This window comes from Puntigrus tetrazona, chromosome 25 (assembly GCF_018831695.1).
Source record: "Puntigrus tetrazona isolate hp1 chromosome 25, ASM1883169v1, whole genome shotgun sequence".
NCBI classification, from domain to species: domain Eukaryota; kingdom Metazoa; phylum Chordata; class Actinopteri; order Cypriniformes; family Cyprinidae; genus Puntigrus; species Puntigrus tetrazona.
This window is the reverse complement of record NC_056723.1, coordinates 11,309,337-11,330,767: the sequence shown is the minus strand read 5'-3', so window position 1 is coordinate 11,330,767 and position 21,431 is coordinate 11,309,337. Positions and strand designations below refer to the sequence as shown.

General features: G+C 36.5%; 2 protein-coding genes across 6 annotated transcripts in view; one reads left to right on the top strand and one right to left on the bottom strand.

Annotated features, from left to right (window-relative positions):
• The window catches only part of lrrc61 (leucine rich repeat containing 61), a 4,951-nt gene extending 4,210 nt beyond the window's left edge, over positions 1 to 741 (bottom strand). For both annotated transcript variants that reach the window (XM_043228233.1, XM_043228234.1), the window contains exon 1: positions 378 to 741. In XM_043228233.1, coding sequence (XP_043084168.1) covers positions 378 to 405 — 28 coding nt within the window. In that variant the 5' untranslated portion in view covers positions 406 to 741. The remainder of the gene's footprint in view (positions 1 to 377) is intronic.
• cib2 (calcium and integrin binding family member 2) overlaps positions 1 to 21,431 on the top strand; it is a 26,973-nt gene extending 5,542 nt beyond the window's left edge. For 3 of the 4 annotated variants that reach the window (XM_043228236.1, XM_043228239.1, XM_043228235.1), the window contains 5 exons: positions 6,332 to 6,366; positions 15,669 to 15,780; positions 18,356 to 18,503; positions 18,690 to 18,885; positions 20,593 to 21,431. In XM_043228236.1, coding sequence (XP_043084171.1) covers positions 6,332 to 6,366; positions 15,669 to 15,780; positions 18,356 to 18,503; positions 18,690 to 18,885; positions 20,593 to 20,614 — 513 coding nt within the window. In that variant the 3' untranslated portion in view covers positions 20,615 to 21,431. Of the gene's footprint in view, positions 1 to 1,446; positions 1,815 to 6,331; positions 6,367 to 15,668; positions 15,781 to 18,355; positions 18,504 to 18,689; positions 18,886 to 20,592 lie in introns of those variants that run through there. The other variant, XM_043228238.1, reaches the window with a different exon arrangement.

Here is a 21,431-nt window from a genome sequence, read left to right as displayed (position 1 = left end):
CAGCACCCGCTCGAAAGAGTTTCGCAAACTAAACTAAAACAGCCGTCATTGTGTAGACACGCTAAAAGTTGTCGCAACCCAACAGTTGGTTTCATCAACGCAATCAAAGCCCGCGTTTAATGAACCAAAGTAAGCGCGCGAGCAACAAGCGAGAGATGCCCTAAAGGAGACGCCATGCTGTTTTACCCCAGCAATAACGCAAGGCTGCACTCATTAGACTGCCGCACAAAATAAATAAATATCCTTCGAAATAAAACCGCACGCGGGTTTTAACGACAGAGGCGTATTTCCGAATCAGCACCACGGCGCGTGGACAGCTGCCGCTGCTAGCAGGCGCTAACGTCAAAACACCGCTTTATTAACTGACGTTAACTCACCGTTGTCCTTTTCCCTCTTCGAGTCCATTGTCGCTGAGGTTCATGCAGTCATTCGCCGATTAAAGCACGGGACGGGTGCGTGGTTGATGAACGCTGGTGGGGCATGTACAGGACGCGGTGCTCACGACAGATCCGAGCAGGCGTGACCGCTAGCTCCGCGGCTAGCCTCGACTTAGCGTCTGCCCTAGATACTCACGCTTTTAACGCGGGCGTTATTTGCCCCCCTGCTGTTTCATCGCTCCGGTTTTATTCATTTCAAGCGTTTCCTCGGTTTAATTAACGCCGGGATAAATTAATTATTTAAAGTTCGGCGCAGCCGGAAGTTGCCCTTTCGGTGCTTTTGCGCGCTTGCAGTGGTTACTAGGATGTTGTCATGGAAACAGGGAAAGGAACCTACAATTTTTGCCAGGATGTACATTTTATGGAAAACTAAAATTAACTGAAAATCGAAATATTATTAGTCTATTTGTTTTTAGCCACGAGTGACATCGATGATTCAAGAGTTTATAATTTTTTACACACACACACACACACACACACACACACACACACACACACACACATATATATATATATATATATATATATATATATATATATATATAAATATGAGTATAATTACAGTTTATATGGTGTGTGTGTGTGTGTATATATATATATATATATATATATATATATATATATATATATATATATATATATATATATGTGTGTGTGTGTGTGTGTGTACATTTTTTTTAATAGTTTTATATATGCTAAATATCAGTATAATTACAGTTTATACAGTACAGTAAAAGAAAGAAACATTAGGCAAGAAAAAAAACGTAATTTAACTGTTTATAGCCTGTTTATCTTATATGTTTTTTAGATTATGAAAATGACTACATGCTGTTTTAGCATTCAAATAATTTCAGTTATTTTTCAGTCGTTTTAAAATGGCGCTTTTACCAGTAACTAATAATTGCATCAATACCGCTACAGTTCTTATTGGATAAAAGGCGTAAGCTTTTATGGCGTTAAAGTAACGCGCTCGTTTGCGCCAGATTGATACGGCGTGTCCGGAGCGCTCCGCGTGTAACGCTGCCCCCTGCCGGACCGAAGAGTTAGCGGGCTCGGTTTCATTGACCGTTCAGTCGGAGCGAGAGCGAACAGCGACAGGACGCTATATGCCGCGCGCGTCAGGAACAAGTGTAGCGTTTCTGGAGCTGTTAAAGTATTTATGGAGAGTGTCGCCTTTACCGCCGACACGCATAGGCTACTTCAGGAAGGACTGAAATTTCATGCTGCCTCCCAATTTTCTCGGCTGGCCGAACCCTGGACATAAATGCCTAGAACAGAGAAGACCAATGTGATGCATCTGCACGAGAGGAAAATCATTCGAGTAAGATGGGTAATAAGCAAACGATATTTACTGATGAACAGCTAGACGCCTATCAGGTAAGAGACTCTAGTTTTCAGCTTAACGTCAAGCAGCAGCAAAATCAAGTTTTCTTTCAATAATGAACAGATATGTGGTTCTTTCTTACTTCTATTTGTGTTTCGTAGTCCAATAAATTAAATAATTGTTCATTTTGTTAATTTTAATGTGCATTCTTAAAGAAAACTGCTTAAGATATATGTAAACGGCTATATAGATATAGATATAATGTATATGCTATGAAATCCAGTGATACTCTGTATGGTTTTATGAAGCTTCACCTTGGTCTTAGTTTATTGTCTGCGGCATGCAAGGGACTTTATTGTCTTTCCCAGTGCAACGTTTGTAAGGTTCAGAAAAAAAAAGAATTTGTCATATAATGATATGGATCCTAGATTTCATGCTTGAGCTTTTAGGCTGTTTCAGACGCTTCAGTTCAGCTCTACAGATCTTCACGGTGCACACAGAGGCAAAGGCACAGAAGTAATCACAATTTCTTACAGTTTTATCGTGTAGCACTAGTTCTTTGAGGTCTGAGCATTGAGGCACATCTGAGGACATCTGATCATACTGGTCTTTACCCTCCTCCCGCGTGAACATGTGAGAAGGTCTTGCTTTTGTCTTCCATAACGGCAGTCGGTCAGGCTTTTGCGAAACATCATCTCATTCAGAGAGGCTTAAATATTAATACCAGTGTAAGATACCCAGAAACCTCTTTCTGATTAGTCAGCTGTTGCACTTCCCAGAAGCTTTATCTATCTATCTATCTGTCTGTCTGTCTATCTATCTATCTATTTATCTATCTATCTATCTTTCTATCTATCTATCTATCTATCTATCTATCTATCTATCTATCTATCTATCTATCTATCTATCTATCTATCTATCTATCTATCTATCTATCTATCTATCTATCTATCTATCTATCTATCTATCTATCTATCTATCTATCTGTCTGTCTATCTATCTATCTATCTGACTATCTATCTATCTATCTGTCTGTCTGTCTATCTATCTATCTATCTATCTATCTATCTATCTATCTATCTATCTATCTATCTATCTATCTGTCTCTCTATCTGTCTGTCTATCTATCTATATTATTAGATTCATTGAGTTGGCTATTAAGGAAATTTGAATAATATGCATTTGAGTTTCCCTCTTGCCAATCAACAAAGTGCATCATGAAGATGGATGACTGTTATCAACAATGGCCGCCGCTCGCTGTGCTCTTTAATCACTGGGTTGTAGTCTACCTGGATCAGTGGAGCTTGGCCATTTGGCTGATAGACTCATTCCTTACAGCGGCCAAGTCTTATCAAGTCATTCTTCACGCCGTAAAACAGAGCCAGGCTCATGGGGGGTGGGGGGGTATAGTGGGAAATGTAGTTGTTTGTTTTGGAGACACATTTGTTTTGCCGTAAAAATGAGCTTGTGTTTTATTGTATAGTTCATCCAAAGATTAGGCATTATTTCTTTTCGCTTCCAAATCTGTAGGACTTTTATGTAAAACAAAAAAGAGGGTCTTTTGCAGAATCGATTCCAATTTAAAGCGCTCTTATTATGGGTTATGAATGTTCATATTTTGGGAGTCCCAAATAACAGGTTAACATGCATGCAACGTCAAAAAACACTTTTCATGCATTTATTTTACCTTATTTTTTTGACGACTCTGACTTTTCAAACTTTAAAAGCAGCATCTAATGCCGAAGACCAACAAGTGGCCGGGCAATATACTAATGTTTCATTTTGAGAAAAAGTCGACTTTTTCTTTTGAGAGACAATAACTTAACAGATTCAAAACTTCGCAGGATGTTTTCATTCACTTCATTCACTCAAAAAAACGTAATAAAACAGTTTAGATTAATTTCGGTATGTTTCAGTTATGATTGTTTTTCTTGCGTATAAAAGACATCCTCTCAACTTCTGTAATGATACAGGACAGTGTTTTAAATGGTTTCAAAGGGTTTTTTGTGAATGAATCATTAAAAGAACCAGTTCATAAGAATCATTCGTTCAAGATTACACTTGTTGTAGCACTTTTTCATTCACTGAAAACAAGCCGGTTTATTGGTCGATCTTGTGCCATTATTTTGCTGAATATAGTCTTTTTGTTCCATCTCTTTCAACACAGACTGCACATTCACCTTCATAACTCAAGCAAAATATAATTTCTGTTAATGTGAAGCAAAAAAATGGTGACATGCTGTAGTTTCTTTTATCCCTGCCAAAAATTAGACTGTAAAATATTTCCAGATGTCTTTTATTTTGCACCATTAGGACAAAAGTCATAATTGTCAGTTATTCACTTGAAATTGAAATTATGATTATTAAACGCATCGAATGATGTTTATACCATCGTTTGAAGCAACTTCATGTCATACTTTTATAAGAAAATTTAAACTTTTCTATAGTGCTAAGCCTCAAATGCCAACTATTCATTGAATTGGTGTCTTCTTTTAATTAAAAATATGTAAATAAATAAATATGCACGGTATGATGTTAAACTAAAACTATAAACAGTGGAAAAGATAAAAAACACATCTTAAGCACTCAGAACAACATAAGTAGACTCGATTATGAGCTTTTTGAACGATATAATTTTGCGTAAATATGGCATTCATAATTGTTTCGAATTGCAATTAGAAATTTTGATGAATTGTTTCAATCTATTTTCACATAAATAAATATTTGTAAAGTTCAGGACTATTTGGCATGTTTGATTTGAAGCGGTGAGAATGATTTTAGCAAATCCCAGCTGCTCTCGTACCTTTATATTATGTCTGTATGACGTGATTATAAGAAGTTATGAAGAAGCCATTTCTTTCTCCGAGCATGTAATGTCATTATTAGATATGTGGGCTTACGTTTCTGGTAATAATTTAACACCGGGTCGTCTATCCTCCGTGCTAATAACTCGCAGCTGTGGCCTTACCTCACATCTCACAGATTCAAGCCTCAATATTTCAAATTAATGAGCAATTAACAGCACTCAAAGGCTAATGCGCATAAATCACGGGACGGTCTTCCGGCCTGCTCCGCTGATTTGGGGGATGGATATTTTTAGCGTAACAGTGGCCGGTGTTCGGGTAAACATCATAAAAGAGAGCTTAATCATTGGCTAATAAATCTGTCGGCTCAGGTCGGCTATACAGCGAGTGCGGTGAAGTAAAAGAAGCCCAGGTCTGGGTTTTTAGGCGTTTCGTGCTACAGTCAGCCGACAGCTGTTGTCGTTCCCCGCGGTCATATTGCCAGGCCTCATTTGGCGTGTTGTTTTTTGTGACGGGTAACACTTATCAAACACAGTGAAACCTAAGAGGCATTGTGTGCTAATACAAAAAGGTGCTGAAAAAGCCGACAAGGAGCTCAGGTGTTGATCCACGTGCAGTCATGCAGCGTGAACGCAAAACCTTTGTTTGACGCCACGGAGAGGTGGAGCGCTTCCTTTCGGCACATTGTTTGAAATGCTTTTATTGTTTAATTTACAATAGAGTACCTCAGAGGTGCTGTACACTACCTTTCAGATGTCTGGGGATTTAATAATTGCAGATTAATATTTAAAAGGACACTTTAATCAAAAGTGACAGTTAAATCTAGTGCTATGAAATTAGTTAATTTAATCACATCTAAAATAAGAAAATTGTGTGTGCTGTGCATATTTATAAATAATAAATGCACACACATACATGTATATATTTAAGAACAATGTTACGTTAATGTATTAAATTTATATATAATATAAATTATATTCATATAAATATATGTATAAATATATTTTGTTTGTTTTGTATATGTAGTGTGTGTGTGTGTGTATTATATATATATATATATATATATATATATATATATATATATATATATATATACATACATAAAATACACCTACATAACATTTATACACATATACAAAATATATACACAGTACACATACATATATTATGTGAACCAAAACTTTTATTTTGGATGCGTTTAATCACGATTAATTGCTTGAAAATGCTAGTAAAAATATTAATAACGTTATTAAAGATTTCAAGATTTTTAAAATAAATAGTTTCAGTTGTTTAAAGAAACCTAAAAAAACGTTTCTGAGCAGCAAATCGGTATATTACAATGATTTCTGAAGGGTCATGTGCACAGAGTATGTAATTATATACATTTATGTAAACATTTAAAATATATAAAAATAGAAATTGTAATAATATTGCTATAACCCAATAAAATAGCCCAAACTTTTGAATGGTGGTATAAATTATAAAATCATTTTGCTTTTTTATTTATTTATATATATTTATATATATTTTCATGGACATTTAAAAAAAAAAAAAAAAAACCAACCTTTTAAACAATAATGAAAGTGATATTTTTTAAACATTAGGCTAAAAACCGTCCCATTACACATCACTAAGACACTAGAATTTGCTTGAAGTTTAATCAAGATGTTGTTTTTTAATGTTTTATAATGAAACTAGAATTATCTTTTATATATGTGTTCAGTGAAACGTTCTTGTCTTTTTTTTTTTTTTTACCTCGATCATAGGACTGCACCTTCTTCACCCGAAAGGAAATTCTTCGGTGAGTAAAGACCTTTTTGCCATTTTCTTAATGTATTTAGGTAGTATTCAGTGGAATGGTTTTAAACATGGTGCAATTTGTTAAAAAAAAGTCCAATATGAATAAGAAAAGCTCTCCCTTTTGCATCTATTGTGTCACGGTATCGCAGTTCATTCAACTCTACTGCACTCCACTGGCTCTTACCAAGCATGTCTAAGATCTATAAATCTCTCTCGCCCCATTCATACAACTCATTTTTCCCCTGTCAGCAGTTCAGCTCCAGTGATGTTCATCCATGCTCATTCATACAGACCAGTCTGCATTTAACAGTCCGCTGGCTTCATTAGTATTCCATTCACAGGCTGTGCACCATTTGTTTGAGTGAAATTCATACGCTTGCTCTGATGAGACCTGAGATCTAATAAAGAGAAACTGGCCATTATGAAGGTTCTTTTTATGGGAATCGTCCTTTATGTGAGCCACCATTTATGCAAATATAGGACCAGCTGATTCCTAAACTCAACTCTAAATCTCTGTTTCAAAACCTGCTTTGCATGGACAGAGGCCTTTTAAGAAACTGAAAATTTACGTCTTTACGTCAACAAACCAAATATTGGGTATACGTCATTTTTCGACTTCGCTCTGTGGGCACCACTGTAAACGAATGAATGTAAAACACAAAGAGATTAGCTAAGCTAATGGCATCTTTCCTTGCAAATATTTAGTAAAATTGTCGTTGTGTAAAATTGTGTTTTTGTCTCTGCTTTTGGGTACTGAACAATAATATAAATCAAATATATGTTGTATAAAAGTATATTTAATCCAAATATCTTTACGTTTTTGTCATACTGAATACCGGCACATGTCTAGTGTGTAGCTTGGCTAGTTTTCGTCCTGGCCGGTATTTTTATATTGCTTTGATTCAAAGTACCTAGAGAGCGTTTCGGTAACATGAGAAACCGATGTCATACAACAATCGGTCTGCAAGGCAATATAGAAATCCTGGCCAGGATGCGTACTTGATTTGATTTTAGCATATAGTACAAAAATTCATAGTACACAAATATAGGCTAAAGTAATCAATCTTTAATAAGACTGCACTTTTCATCATTGCAGTATTTTTCTATATTGCATTTATAGTAGCGTTTTTCTCGACTTCACGTTTGTCGACAGCAGAGCTAATCTAACAGTGTGCTATTGTTTAAAAAATATTCTTTAAAATAGGATACATTTTAATTAAATCGAACACTTCTTTTTCAGTATTCGACTGACGATTGATTTCAGCTGTTTGACATTAGCATGTAGCTAAGCTAACTGCAGCTGCATTTCCATTGCGCAAATCAAAATTGAGAATTGGAAATATGAAACACAAAAACTCCCATATATCACCAAAAACCTTCACATACTGTACGGCTGTGATATGCATAAACCTACCAACGTCTGTCGCCTTATTGCGAGAGGAAGAAATTACATTTTAGTCGCATGACATCTGCTAATGGAAACGCCGACAATTCGCTAACGCCATTTACAAAATATCGCAGGTGTTTGCGCAGATCTGTAGTGGAAATACACCTACTGTGATAGCAGACAAACATAGCGCACATATTACGTAAAGCATTTTTAATTATATTTTACTTAACAGCGATAGAGTACGTCTTTCGTTATTAGCACGATATTCTGCCTTCTACCGACAAACCACGCTTTTTCGAATCAGAAGCCTGTGTTCTTGGGCAAGAAACATTTGTCCTGCTAAACAAGGGAGAGAGAGATTACATCCCATCCAGCTGAGATTTACAGCCTCGCTCTGTCTGCAAGAATGTGATTTCTTTCATGGTTTTTGTGGCTCTATCAGAATCTCTCCCCGACAGGCCATGCAGCAAGCAGCAAAGCGTGTAATTGTCTTTAGCCTCCAACACGGCATTGCCTCAGCTGTAAGCCGTTGGTATATACATATATAACACTGTTCTGTTGGCCCAATGCAGCAGCGTTTAGTGTAGCCGTACTAATCGGCTTTCAATCAGAAAGGATTGTTCCTACAATTAATCAGCATGAGCTTGGGGCTAAAACTAGAGTCCATCACTCAATTTCTCTGCCAGCCTCAATTAGACAATGTGGCTGCCCTCCAAAACCAGAATTTTCTGAACGTAGCTTCTAGGGACTGTTAGCTTTCGATTAAATCTTTGTTTATACTGTTAAATATTATGTAATCGCAATTATTAATCATATAAACAAAGTAAACAATGGCAACAGGCTCATTTGTTAAAGGGTTTGCATTGAGATGACCATGACATAACAAATCCCAACGTGATCTTACGTTTTTAGGTTTTATGGTTTAATCATGCGTTAAACCATAATGTATGATTTATACAAAAATGAAACTTTAATCTTGCCTCCTAAATCCATCTCTTAGTTAGCAGGGTTTTTATCATTATTCGAAAATGTACGATATGTTATAATTTAAGAACGTGATGAAATACCTACAAACGCTAGCAAGATCCGAACTGCATGCGATGTTTTGAGAATGATAAATCCTTTAATACAATTTTTGATGCTTCTAAAATGTTCTTTAAATGTTTGAAACCTAGGCTTTCTGCGTAACCACCGTTACCATCGTTTCTCTCACAGCGTGGGATCGCTTTTCAAACCTTGCAAAAGACCTGGAACCCAATCTCTTGATTGGGCACAGACTTGAAAAGTGTCGCATCAGGTCTGGTCTGGTTCTTTCCTGTCCACGATAACATAAAGAAATAAAGCCTTGCGTTTGTTATCCGACCTGGCTGCCGTCCATTCCCTATGTGCATTAGGTATAAATAAAACAAATTGCCTGCTTTCTGTTCTAATAGGATTGACATATTGCTCTCGGGTTTCAGGATATGCTGTTAATCGCTGTCGTTTGAAGATCAAGTGTCTACTTTAAGAAATTAAAAGCAGATACAGGAGAAAGGGGTACAGTGTCAGTTTACAGTCAAATGACCCAATTACGGTAATACAGAAGCCCAACATCAGGCTCTGATTGGCTGAGCTGTAACTAGTGTACTTCCCCCAGTCTGACTCACAGCCAGGACATTTCCAGTGCTGTATATACGACTTACATTTTCTGTCTGTCATATTGCTGTGTAGGAAATTCAGTAGGTATCTTCCTCCTTTGCTTTGTTTTTCACTTGTGACTCAGCCTTCAGATTTTTTCATTTTTATTATTTGGTATGAAAGCATCAGTGTTTTGATGTTTAAATTACTGGCTATGACTTACTGATTATGGGAAGTACGTGTTTTCTTTAATCATCAACACACCGTTTCTCTTGAAGTTCCTTGCATGTTACTCATAGCATGTTATCTTCTGTCATTTACGAGACTGTCAGGCCGCACTAAATAAGTCACTTTCACTTCAGAGTGGATTATATTCAATCCAGCGGCCGTTTTGGGGCGTACAGTGTGATGTGAGATTGATAGATTAGCCGATGACCCCTAGTGATGGTTGCTCTGGTGTGTAAAGCTTGAAAGGATAATAAGATATGATTCAGGATGCTGCGCTGCATCATGTATGAATGATTTACTGCTGTTTTCTTGGCCGAGTCTGTCCATGTCCCTAGTTGTGGACAGTGACAGTTAACAAAGGTTTTATTACCATTCTGATAGACATTTATTGGATTGCTCCTCCATAATGAAGTCTTTAAAAACATGCGCATTGCAGACTTTAAAAATATAATGAAAATGACTATAATAAAAAGGCAGTAACTTGTTAACTTGGCAGTGTAAATCTTTGAGACCTTTTAGGTTCTGTATGTTATATAAAATATTAACAACATTAACACTTAACATGTTGCTCCTGAACTGCATCCAACATTTAAAAAAATAAAGTGTTTCTAATATGTCTAATTACTCGTTTTAATTCAAGTTAATTCAAGGATTAGTTCATCCAAACATGAACATCTGCTGAAATTTTGCATCACTTGCTCACTAATTGATCAATCACCCGATTAAAAACATCACAAGTAATCGACAACTTCATCTGTTAAAATAATGTGGAGAAAAAATCTGCATGTTTGTAAGACATAAACACATAGTTGAGATTTTACATTTTAAATTTAAAACCATCGCTTCTGGTTTCTGAATAGTCCTCTATTAATAATATCAGTGACAAAATCTGAATCTGAATCAGAAAAAAACAGGGACAACGTGAGATGGGCTTTTTCACTGGAAAAAGCATGATTACGGACTTTTGGATTTTGACTGTATAAAGTTAAATGATATCTTAATAATGGCTTTTTTTTGGTGTTTCATAACCTCTTTTATTCAGTGTTAATGGAAAATCCCTTATGATATTACCCAGATACCTTCTTTAAGGGTATTTTGCTGAGATCACATGATCAGCTGGTGAAAATCTTTCTTTTGGTCGGTGCTGGTTGGTATTGTTTTGTGGCTGTAATACCCATCTAATGATGGTAGGCCTCAGTTATCATAATGAAACCCATCCTACGGTCTCCTGGTGACTCATGATGGGTCATGGACTTTCCTGCAAGAGTGAATAAGCCTCACCGTGATGTCTCAGGTGAAGAAACATCCTCCTGTCATATCAACATATCAAGTGACCTAATCACTATCGCACATAGTCAAGGTACTGACAAGTTGTTGCCCTTCTAAACTGCAAACAGAGAAAGTAATGAATTCTCCTGATGCACAGTATCTGTGTTCCCGTGTATATGTTTCATGTAGGGGGGGGATGAAAAATCGATGCATTTATTAACTGGGCTGAAGCATAATATAGTGGCTGCGTCCATGAAAGGGGTTAATGAGATGTTTAATGCATTACTTTCTAATGGCCATTATAGGCTCCGCTTATTCTTCAGCAATGAACCATTACTGGCTTTTATCTCGTGTCCCCAGAGCGCTTTGCAACCCTTTGCTTCCATTACCCATTCACTGGGTGCTTTAATGCACCGTGATGTTTTGAAATAAACGGCAACATATTCCACATAAAAATTAGCTTGATGGTGTTAAACACATGGGTCTCTGGATGCCATGCTAGAGCCACTACTGCTGCTTAAGTCAAGTAAAATATTATACCCTTCTCTCTCTGACAATGCATCATTTATCAGAATGGGATTGTTGGTGTTTATTGCGCTTACTTGTGCCACAGCTGGAGTGCTGTGGGTGGTTACTAAGGCTTTGCCATGTGGTCGCTAAGGTGTTTTGAGTAGTTTATCGTGTCGGTGTGTGGTTGTTAAGATGGTTTGAGTGGTGTTGTGTGGTCACTAAGGAGTTCAAGATGTTTTAGTGTGTCCATGTGTGGTATCTAAGGTGTTGTAAATGGTTTAGAGTGTTGCTGTGTGGTTGCTAAGGGGTCCTTAGTGGTTCGGTGCCTTGTTATGCAGTATGTAATGGTTTCTAAATGTTTAAGAGTGTCGCTGCGTGGTTCTGAGTGGTTTAGCATGGTACTGTGTGTTTAGTAAGGTTTTCTATATGTTTTAGTGTTGTTTTGTGTGTTTTAAATTGATTTAGAGTGTCGCTGTGTGATTACTGAGGTATTCTGAGAGGATTTATGATGATGCTCTCTGGTTGTCAAGGTGTTTTGAATGGTTTGAGCGTTGCCAGGTCGCTAAAGTGTTTTGGGTGTTTTATGGTGTTCATGTGTGGTATCTAAGGTGTTTGAAGTGGTTAAGAGTGTTTCTATGTAGTTGCTAAGGTGTTCTTAGTGTGTTGCTTTTGGTTGCTAAGGTGTTCTGACTGTTTAGGTGTGTGGCTATAGTGTACTGAAGGTGTTGTGAATAATTTAGTGGCTTAATTGGTTGCTAAGGTGTTGTTAGTTACTAGATATTTTGGTTGCTGCGGTGTTCTTAATGATTTAGTGTGTTGCCATGTGATTGCTGGGGTATTCTGGGTGGTTTAGCATGTTGATAAGTAGTTGATAGTTGTTTCTGTGTTGTTTTCAAGCTGTTTTGAATGGTTTAGCACGTTGCTGTGAGGTTGCTAGGGTGCTTTGAATGGTTTGAGTGTTGCCATGTGCTCTCAAAGGTGTTAGTATGCTAGTATTGTCTGCTTACCAAGGTTTAGGGGATATTCTGATTGGTTAAAGGTGTTTCTTTCTTGTTGCTAAGGTGTCCTATGCTATGTGGTTGCTGTTTGTGTTAAGGTGTGTTGCTGCATGATTATTAAAGTGACAGTTTTGCCATTTTGAGTGTGGTTTAAGCCTTTAAGGTTATTTAATTGTTTAGGTGTGTTGCCATGTTGTTGTTAAATAATTTGAGTGTATATATGTGTTACCACGCTGTTACTATGGTATTTTGAGTGTTGCAATGTGCTTTCTGGATTTTTTGAGTGTTTATGTGTGTTGCAATGTGGTTGTTAAATTATTAGAGTGTTTAAGTTTGTTGCCATGTGGTTGCTAAGGTGTTTTGATTGTTTAGGTGTGTCGCCATGTGGTTGCTAAGGTGTTTGGAGTGTTTAGGTGTGTCGCCATGTGGTTGCTAAGGTGTTTGGAGTGTTAAGGTGTGTTCCCTGCTGAAAAAAAATCTGAATATGCTGCTTAGGCATGTTTTGAAGCTGGGATGCTGGTATAAGCTGGTCCTTTTGCAGCTTCTTTGTTGGTTTATGCTGGTCATGTGCTGGCAAAAGGACCAGCATAAACCAGCTCGAACCAGCATTTCAGCTTCAAAACATACCTAAACAGCATTTGCTGTTTTTTTTCAACAGGGTTGCCAGTGGTTGATAAGGTATTTTTAGTGTTTAGGTGTGTTGCCATGTGGTTGCTAAGGTGCTTAGAGTGTTTACCTCATTGTATGTTTTGTGTTGTTAGTGTTGCTAATATATGGCTGCTAAGGTGTATTCTATTAGTTGTTTACGTTCTGTTAGTATAGGGGTTCTAGCATAGGGAATTGTTGGCTGTTTTATTGCTCAACAGACAAAATTGTACACCCGATGAATTAGAAAAAAACAACATGAATCTCTCCTCCACATTCTTTGCTTTTTCAGTCATGTACTTTCTTTATAGCTCACTCAAGTATATAATGCACAACTTGAATTATGTCTACCACTTGAGTTCCGTTTTGTCAGACAGCTTGCAAACGAACATTTGCATAAGAACTCCTACTTCCAATGGCTCGTTCAGAGACGTTGTTTTTCATTTCTCTAGTTCCGTGCTGTCATCCAATGTTTCGTAAGCACTTCCAGCTCTTACATAAGATGCGTCAGCCCGGTTTGATTCATGCGGATGGACTGTCCCGCTGCAATGACACTGAGATTGGTTTTGATAACAGGGCCAGTGGAGCACGAGAAACAAAATGGACAATCACTGGCAAACCTAATGGAGTCTTGTACTTTATCACCTTCATAAAACACTCAGTTTCTCCTATTCCCCGCACGCACCCTCACAATCCGCCAGGCTGTTATGCAAGGTTAGCGTAGGGTTATCGGCAATCGTTATGAATTGGCTTGTATTTCCCTGCATCCTGATTGGATTCCTGTGGTGCAACATGAGATTTGTCTCTTTTCTTGAAGCTGCAGGTTATTGTAATGTGTGTGTTATTCTGCAACTCCTTCAAGCTTAAGCAATCAGTAATCGCGTGTTTAATTACCTCATTGTAGTTTACTAAAGTACTATATAATATGAAACATGTTTTCACAGTCATGAATAGAGATGTACTTCTTGTTTTTTTGCAGTAGGTCACTTTAGCAGTCTACGTTTACTTCTCTATCTCTGTATAGATATGGATGTGTTTTATTAATTTGTTTGTTTTCATTTTGATGGGTGTTCAGCAAACAAAAAAGCTGTTTTTATACTTGTATATGACTGTCAATGCAAAATATTAAATGTTTTCTTTCCTACACAAAGCTTCATCCACTTTTTATATCGTCCTGTGTCTCTGCGGCCCTGATTTTTACTGAACATCTGTTATCATCTCTGCAAGTTTTTTATTTTTTATTACTGCTGCAAAAGCCTATTACAGTGTCCGTTTCCCTCTGTCTTGTTGCCATGCTCAGAATGAGTCATCAGTTCACCGATTGCTGGCAAGCCTCCAGAACTCTTTGTGCAGAACAAATAGACAGAGCAGCCTTGTGAAATCTGCCTGCTTAGTCAAGAGCATTACTAATTCCTCTCATACTGAGTGCTTAATTATGATGAGTTGGCGTAATTAACAACTGAGTTTCACAGAATGTGGGAAATGCATTTAGTTTTAACCACTTGGTGATTTCAGGGTTAAATGCTGCACTAAATGTTATTTTGTGCAAATTGTCAACTTGCCTTTTACATTAGTTTTTGTTTTATTTGATTTTTGCTGTCATTGCATCAACAAAGAAAAAAACAATAAATGGATTGGGTTTTTTTTGTTAGTTTTTTTCTCATTTTATCATTAAACAATATATAAAAACTTTTCTATTTTTGTTTTTTCTTTTGTTTTCATGTTGTTTTTGCTTTTTTTCATTACTTTTATAGTTTTATAGATTATAGATTATAGTTCTTCACCAAATATTTCATCTGAAAATAATAGTTTACCCAAAAATTAAAATTAACACATATTTTACTCCCCCCAAAGACATTATAGCTGTATATGGCTTTCTTCTTTCGGATGAACAGTAATTTAGAAGCTAGAAATATATTTGTTACAAAAACCCTTTGATCTGCTTTAGAGGATCTGTAATAACCCCCCGAAGGTGTATAGGTTGGTTTTACATTGCATTATTGAGGATATATCTGATTTACGAAGCTTCAAAATAATGGCCGCTATCAATCAGCGTTATCAAGCTTGGAAGGATACTTTTTTTTAAATTCTGTGTTCGTCTGAAAGAAGAAAGCCATATACACCTAGGATGGCTTGGGGGTGAGTAAAATATGTGGTAGTTTTCATTTTTGGGTAAACTATTTATTTAACTTGCTATTTGACCAGAAATATCGTAGTTAACTAAAAAAAAAAAAATAAATTCTTAAAATGAACAAAAAGGTTAATAATATATACAAATAAATCATATGTATACAGAATAAAGTCAGTATATGTATATGTATATTTATATATATTACTTGAGGTAACTAAAACTAAATACTTTAAAACTAGTACATAAAATAATAAAAACTGTAAACTATTAAAATGACAAGAACAAAAATAACTATAAAAGGATATTAAAATAGCATTCTATTTGACTCATACTCACGTTGTTTCTCAGTAAATCAGAAGATTTGGAATACCATCTGTGCTCTTCTCTATTACATTTCAAGAGCCATTTTGTTTGAATAAAACAATGAGGTCTGATTCTTAAGGTGATCTAAGAAGAAGTCAAGGCACAGCGATGAACTGCAGTAACAAGTTCTTACTTTTTTTTCTGCATTGCAGCTTGCATGGAAGATACCACGAGCTGGCTCCACATTTGGTTCCGATGGACTACACCAACGACCCTGATGTTAAAGTCCCTTTAGCCCTCATAGTCAACATGCCAGAACTGAAGGTAATGCTAACTACCTACTCTCCTTCCACTCTGCACACAGCAGCATTCCTGGGGGCAGAAATCATGTTTAAGCAACATGATGTTTGTTCGTGATGTCCTCTCCGCACTTTTAGTTTTTATCGGATATAATAGACACTAGTTTTTATAGGACAAAATTGTTTTTTAATGGCTACGCTGGCTGGGCTGTTTATATGACAAAGCACAAGCGGTGGGAGCGAGGAATATAACACCACTATGCTTGTGAAAGTTAACGCTCCATGAGATGATGCAGTTTCAGCAAATTATGTTAGCGCTTTAGATATTCCATGGTTGTAAAGACGCATACGTTTGATCGGGCTACAGCGTCAAGAGATGGTTTATAGGATTAGCCAATAAGAGCATTAGCATTATGCTAGTATTAAAGTAATAATTATGTTAAAGAGGTAACACATTATTAGTGCCATTCTTGAGCTGATTATAGTACAAGGCTTTCAGATTATCTCCTTTCAAAGATGATCTCTAGCCTACTGCATCATATTTGATATGCAAATAACAGAGGCTTCTAAAGTATCAGAATGATCAAAAATGAAAACCCTGTTTTTTTAATCTACTGTATGTCAACTGATGTATAGGTTATGCTTTTTTTACGAAGTTAAGCTACTTTTAATATAACTGTAAGTACATCCTTCAGGTTGTTAAAGTGATTTTATGTAATCTTCTGTAGACTACAGTTATAAAGATCACATTGATTTACATTATACAAGTTATTTGATATAAATAAGACATATTCACCTTTTCATGAAATGTTAAATGTAATAAAAAAAAAATAGCTCAGTTAGCCCAACCCTCAGTCAGTCAAAATTTGCTGGATGTTATGGCTCCAGAATGAGCCCCATTATGTCCCCCTTGCTGGAGACATAATTTTACCACCCTCTAAAGCCGTCAGATGGATGAAGGAGCTATAAACCCAACCCTAGGAGGTGGAAGATACTGATGGAGACCACTCAAGCTGGGATTGATGGGGCTACGACAGCTTCCAGTTTGCAAAGATCCTCTCAGCATTTGTAAACGTAAATCTTCAGTCTGATAATTAGCTTTTTTTGTGCAGAAGTAGAAATATTTACAAAACCAGAGCACTAGAGGGCTGTTTACTTGACATCTGCCAATACAAAAGCCTCATTCATTTTTTGACATAGACAACAATTTATTACAACAATAGATTATTTGGTTGCATGTAAATGTAGCTACTCTGAAATCATGCCTGAAGTTCCTTCGAGGTGAACTGTGGTGCGTGCTATGTCTTATACTCATAACTTGAATCTTATGTGTAAAGCTTGCTATTTTGACCTTGCAACTGGTAACACGGCACAAAAATATCACCTGGCATGCTGTAGTTCTGATTGTGCACAGGATTTGTTGAGTTGTTTAGAATAGAGCACAGACATCAGGGTTGATCTTGCTCTTCTGTGTTCATGCTACTGTTCCCAGAGCTGTTGAGTCAGCGGGTAGCACAGGGCATAAAAATTCCTTTAGGCCAATAGCCAGTAAGAAATATATAGGCACTAGTTCGGGGAGTCAGCCTTTTTACATTTTATACATGACTCACTCAGCAAAACCCCGACACATGCTTATGTACAGCCATACATTTGCACTCTATAGCCAAGATACAATCTTGTGTTGATGTTATTTGCATCTACGTTGATTTTTAAAGGAAAATATATCGACTTAATAATCTATACTGCTCTGTGTGTGTGTGTGTGTGTGTGTGTGTTCACTACTTACTGCTGTTTATGAGCACATAGATAGGAGAAAAGCACAAGTTCTGAATATATGACACCATAGCCACAAGTCACGTGCTGTATTATATGGTTTCCATGGTATTTTTATGGTTGCACCACCACACCATTAATCGTTAAATATCTAAAAATATCCAGATAAATTCTGCACAGTGTTGTCACTGTTAACGGAAACGATTACGGTCACTGAAATGATGGAAAAAAGTTGAAATACTGAGAATACTAAAACTACAATGAACATAAAAATTTAAGTTGAATTGAAATAAAAAAATAATAAAGAAATCACATAACAAATTAGCTAAAACTGACACATAAATAAAATATTAGTAAACACACATTTCTGTCATAAAACTCTACATGGCTCAGACCGATCTTTTACTTCTCCTATGATCACATTATTACTGATTGGTTGCTTTTTGCATCAGCAGACACTTCAGAAACCCTCCTCCTTCCCCAGCTCCACCTGTATAGATCTGTTACAAGATAATTTCATGTATGTTATATATGGAGATTATTTCATGTATGTTATGTATGTTATCTTCTTCGTGCTCTCAAGTAAGATGTCTGTGGATATATGGGCAGTAGCAAGTCAGTATTTGCTTTAGTAGATCTATTTCAACAAGACCAAATAACATTTACCTTGCCGTGTACGTTACCATGCTAAACTCTCGGAGAGTTGTGGTGACACAAACACTGTAATTGCAAATAGATAGAACAAGCTAAAAGTAAACTAATATTGCAGCCTCTCTAGTTCTTTTTATAGTGTTATTCTAATAACATATGAAATTTCTGTTTTCTAGGAGAATCCGTTCAGGGATCAGATTGTGAAATCATTCTCTGAAGACGGCCAGGGGAACCTCAGCTTCAACGACTTCGTGGACATGTTTTCAGTTCTCAGCGAAATGGCTCCCAGAGAACTGAAAGCCATTTACGCTTTTAAAATATACGGTAAAAGTCATTTTTTATTAGCTCATGTAGTCCATAAGAACAAAGATATTTTTTTTACAATCTTATTGTCGCAGTGCTCAGTTTTAGGGTTTGTAATAAACATTTATATTGCAACTTTCATAAACGCTGCAGCAGTTTTATAATATGAACGCCTTTTGTAGCTAATTCTTATCTTCTTGTCCTTAGACTTCAATGTGGATAATTACATCTGCAAGGAGGACTTGGAAAAGACTCTAAACAAGTTAACGAAGGAGGAGCTAACACCAGAGGAGGTAAATCTGGTGTGTGAGAAGGCCATTGAAGAGGCCGACCTGGATGGAGACAACAAGCTCTCCTATGCCGACTTTGAGAACATGATCTCCAGGGCTCCTGACTTTTTAAGGTACAAACAATAAATGCAATAAAATATTTTTTTTCTACAGATTTATTCTAACTAGAGTTTAGGTTTTTCTTTAAATTAGGGTTTTTTTTAAGGTTACGGTATTGGTATATGTCAAGCTTTCCCGAATGGTGGAGAATGCGGGCACAATTCATGTAATTTCATTCACAACAGTGTTCTGTAGTGTTAGCATAGCAACATGCTAAAATCAGATTCGTTTGAATGTATTGAATCTTCTAAAATAAACTGCTAGTTTAGTCACAATTTGTATGATGTATATACATTTACCGCCTGTGTCGAATTTCCCAAAATCATTTGCTTATTAGCTTTTTATTTGGATAGCATGAAGCCATATGTATTTACACTTATGCGCTATTTACTAGTTTGTACTTCACAGAAATGATGCTCATCATTTTACATGTGTTCACATCAGATAAACTAAATCAGTGTAAAGCAATTTATGCTAGTGGCTAAAGTCCTGTTTAGCTTTCTTCTCTGGAGGCACGCTGCTAGAATTTGGCTGCAGTGCGCTTAAAAATGCTTTATAGAGCAAGAGCTCTTCTCCTTGGCTTTCACAGGCCTTTTTGCCTCAGTGACCACACGATTGAGAGGGACAGGAAGGTTTTGTACCATCATTTGGAGACTTGGATGGCAAACAAATCTAGTCAAACAGAGATACCCCAGATCAGTCAGATCTTATAGACACATTTTAAGGATAAACAGTGCTATAAGAGACGCTTTTAAGTTTATTTTATATATATATATATATATATATATATATATATATATATATATATATATATATATATATATTTATATCTTACTTCTTGTGTGTACAATTTACCACTTTATTTCCTCGAATTATAAATTGTGCACATGATTTATAAATCAAGGGAAACTGTGTGTGCGATTTAGCAAATTGAGGGACCTAATTAGCAAAAAGGAAACAAGAATCAAGGAAACGAATAGTAATCATGTTACAATCACATGAATAAATTGCATTTTAAAATACAAATTACAGTAGGAAACTAAATAAAAAAAAATGAAAAAAAATATTTTTTATCAGAGTAATGCAGCCTCTGTGAAGAAAACGTAATTCAGTGATTTATTATTTTTTAATTAAACACTTTTGGCCAGTTTTGTGCCATTTACCTGATTATGCATGTTTCTTTAGCGAATTGTTGTGGGGAGGAAAAAAAACAAACATTTTGTACAATTAAATTTTTGTAAATTGCTTCTTCACTGTTCTTCACAGTGAAGGGTGACATATGCTAAAAACTCTGCTTTTAGCAAAAAGACACAGCACTTTCCCCAAGTGTCGTGTGCACAGGTGCTTAATGTCTACTGTTGAAGATCTATAACAAAGGTTTGGAACTCAATTCTTTCTGCTATTTGATCTGGTGGAATTCCAAATTCATTTTAGAATCGATTTTATTATCAAAATGCCATCAGAAGCCATCTGCTCCTCATCCTGGTTCTTCTCGAATACCTTTTAATATCACTCTTTGAACAATGTTCAACAGTTACCAGTGAGACAGCAAAAATCGACTCAAGACCACAAAACGCAAATCCTAAACTATATCCTGGGCTTTTTGGATTTTTTTGGATTTTGAAATAATGCCATCGTTTTAGGGACATGAAAAGACATAATTCGAGTTTTTATCTTTCGTCTAATATGCTCTTTCTGTCTGCCATCTTTCTATACCGCAGCACCTTCCATATACGAATCTAAAACGGCTTCAGTGGAAGACACCAATACTGATGTTCCTCGAACAGACAAGTCCACGTCGGAGGATAAATGTCTACTGTTGTTTTCCTTTCATTTTTGGAAGCACACTGGACAGGATTGCTGGCAAATTCGGGGCTGTTTCGAAAAGTTTGGATCAGAAATTCCTTGGGTTTTCAGAGAAAGGAAATGGAAAGTTGAGGCCTTTTGTGGGTTTGACCCACACACCTCGTCTTGGAGTAAAACTAATGTGGATTGTAAACCACTTTTATGGGCTTCTACCAATGTCCGTGGCACACTGGACACAAATTTAACTCACTCTCCCACTTCTAAGACTCTTATTTGGGATCAAATAAATCATGAGACAGTTTTCATTCAGGAAGGGACAAACAAGCTGGACAAGAGAGTGAGAGCGAGGGCTACAAGCACATTATTGGCATCAGCGCCACCGAGAGAAGTGTTTTCTACAGCTATGCAATCTTTCTCCATAAAATGCATGAATTAGATTACGTTCCCTACCTTTTCCCATTCCCTAATGTCCCTACAGCTTTGCCATTTCACAATCTAATTGCTTATAGAACTGGAGCATGACGACAATCATATCTAAATGTTCTCCAGTTGAATGAAGGGCTCTGTCATCATATATTCTCTAACTGTCTTCTCTGTCATTCGCTCTCCAAGTATTTGTTCCACCCGCAGATCCCTCTATCCCTTCTGTCCTAACTTGAGGTGTTAGCGTCAAACTGTCTCTTACCTTTTTCAGTATTTGATGTGATAGAGGGCATTTGACTTCACTTTTAATAAAGGTTTTCTGTTGATTGTT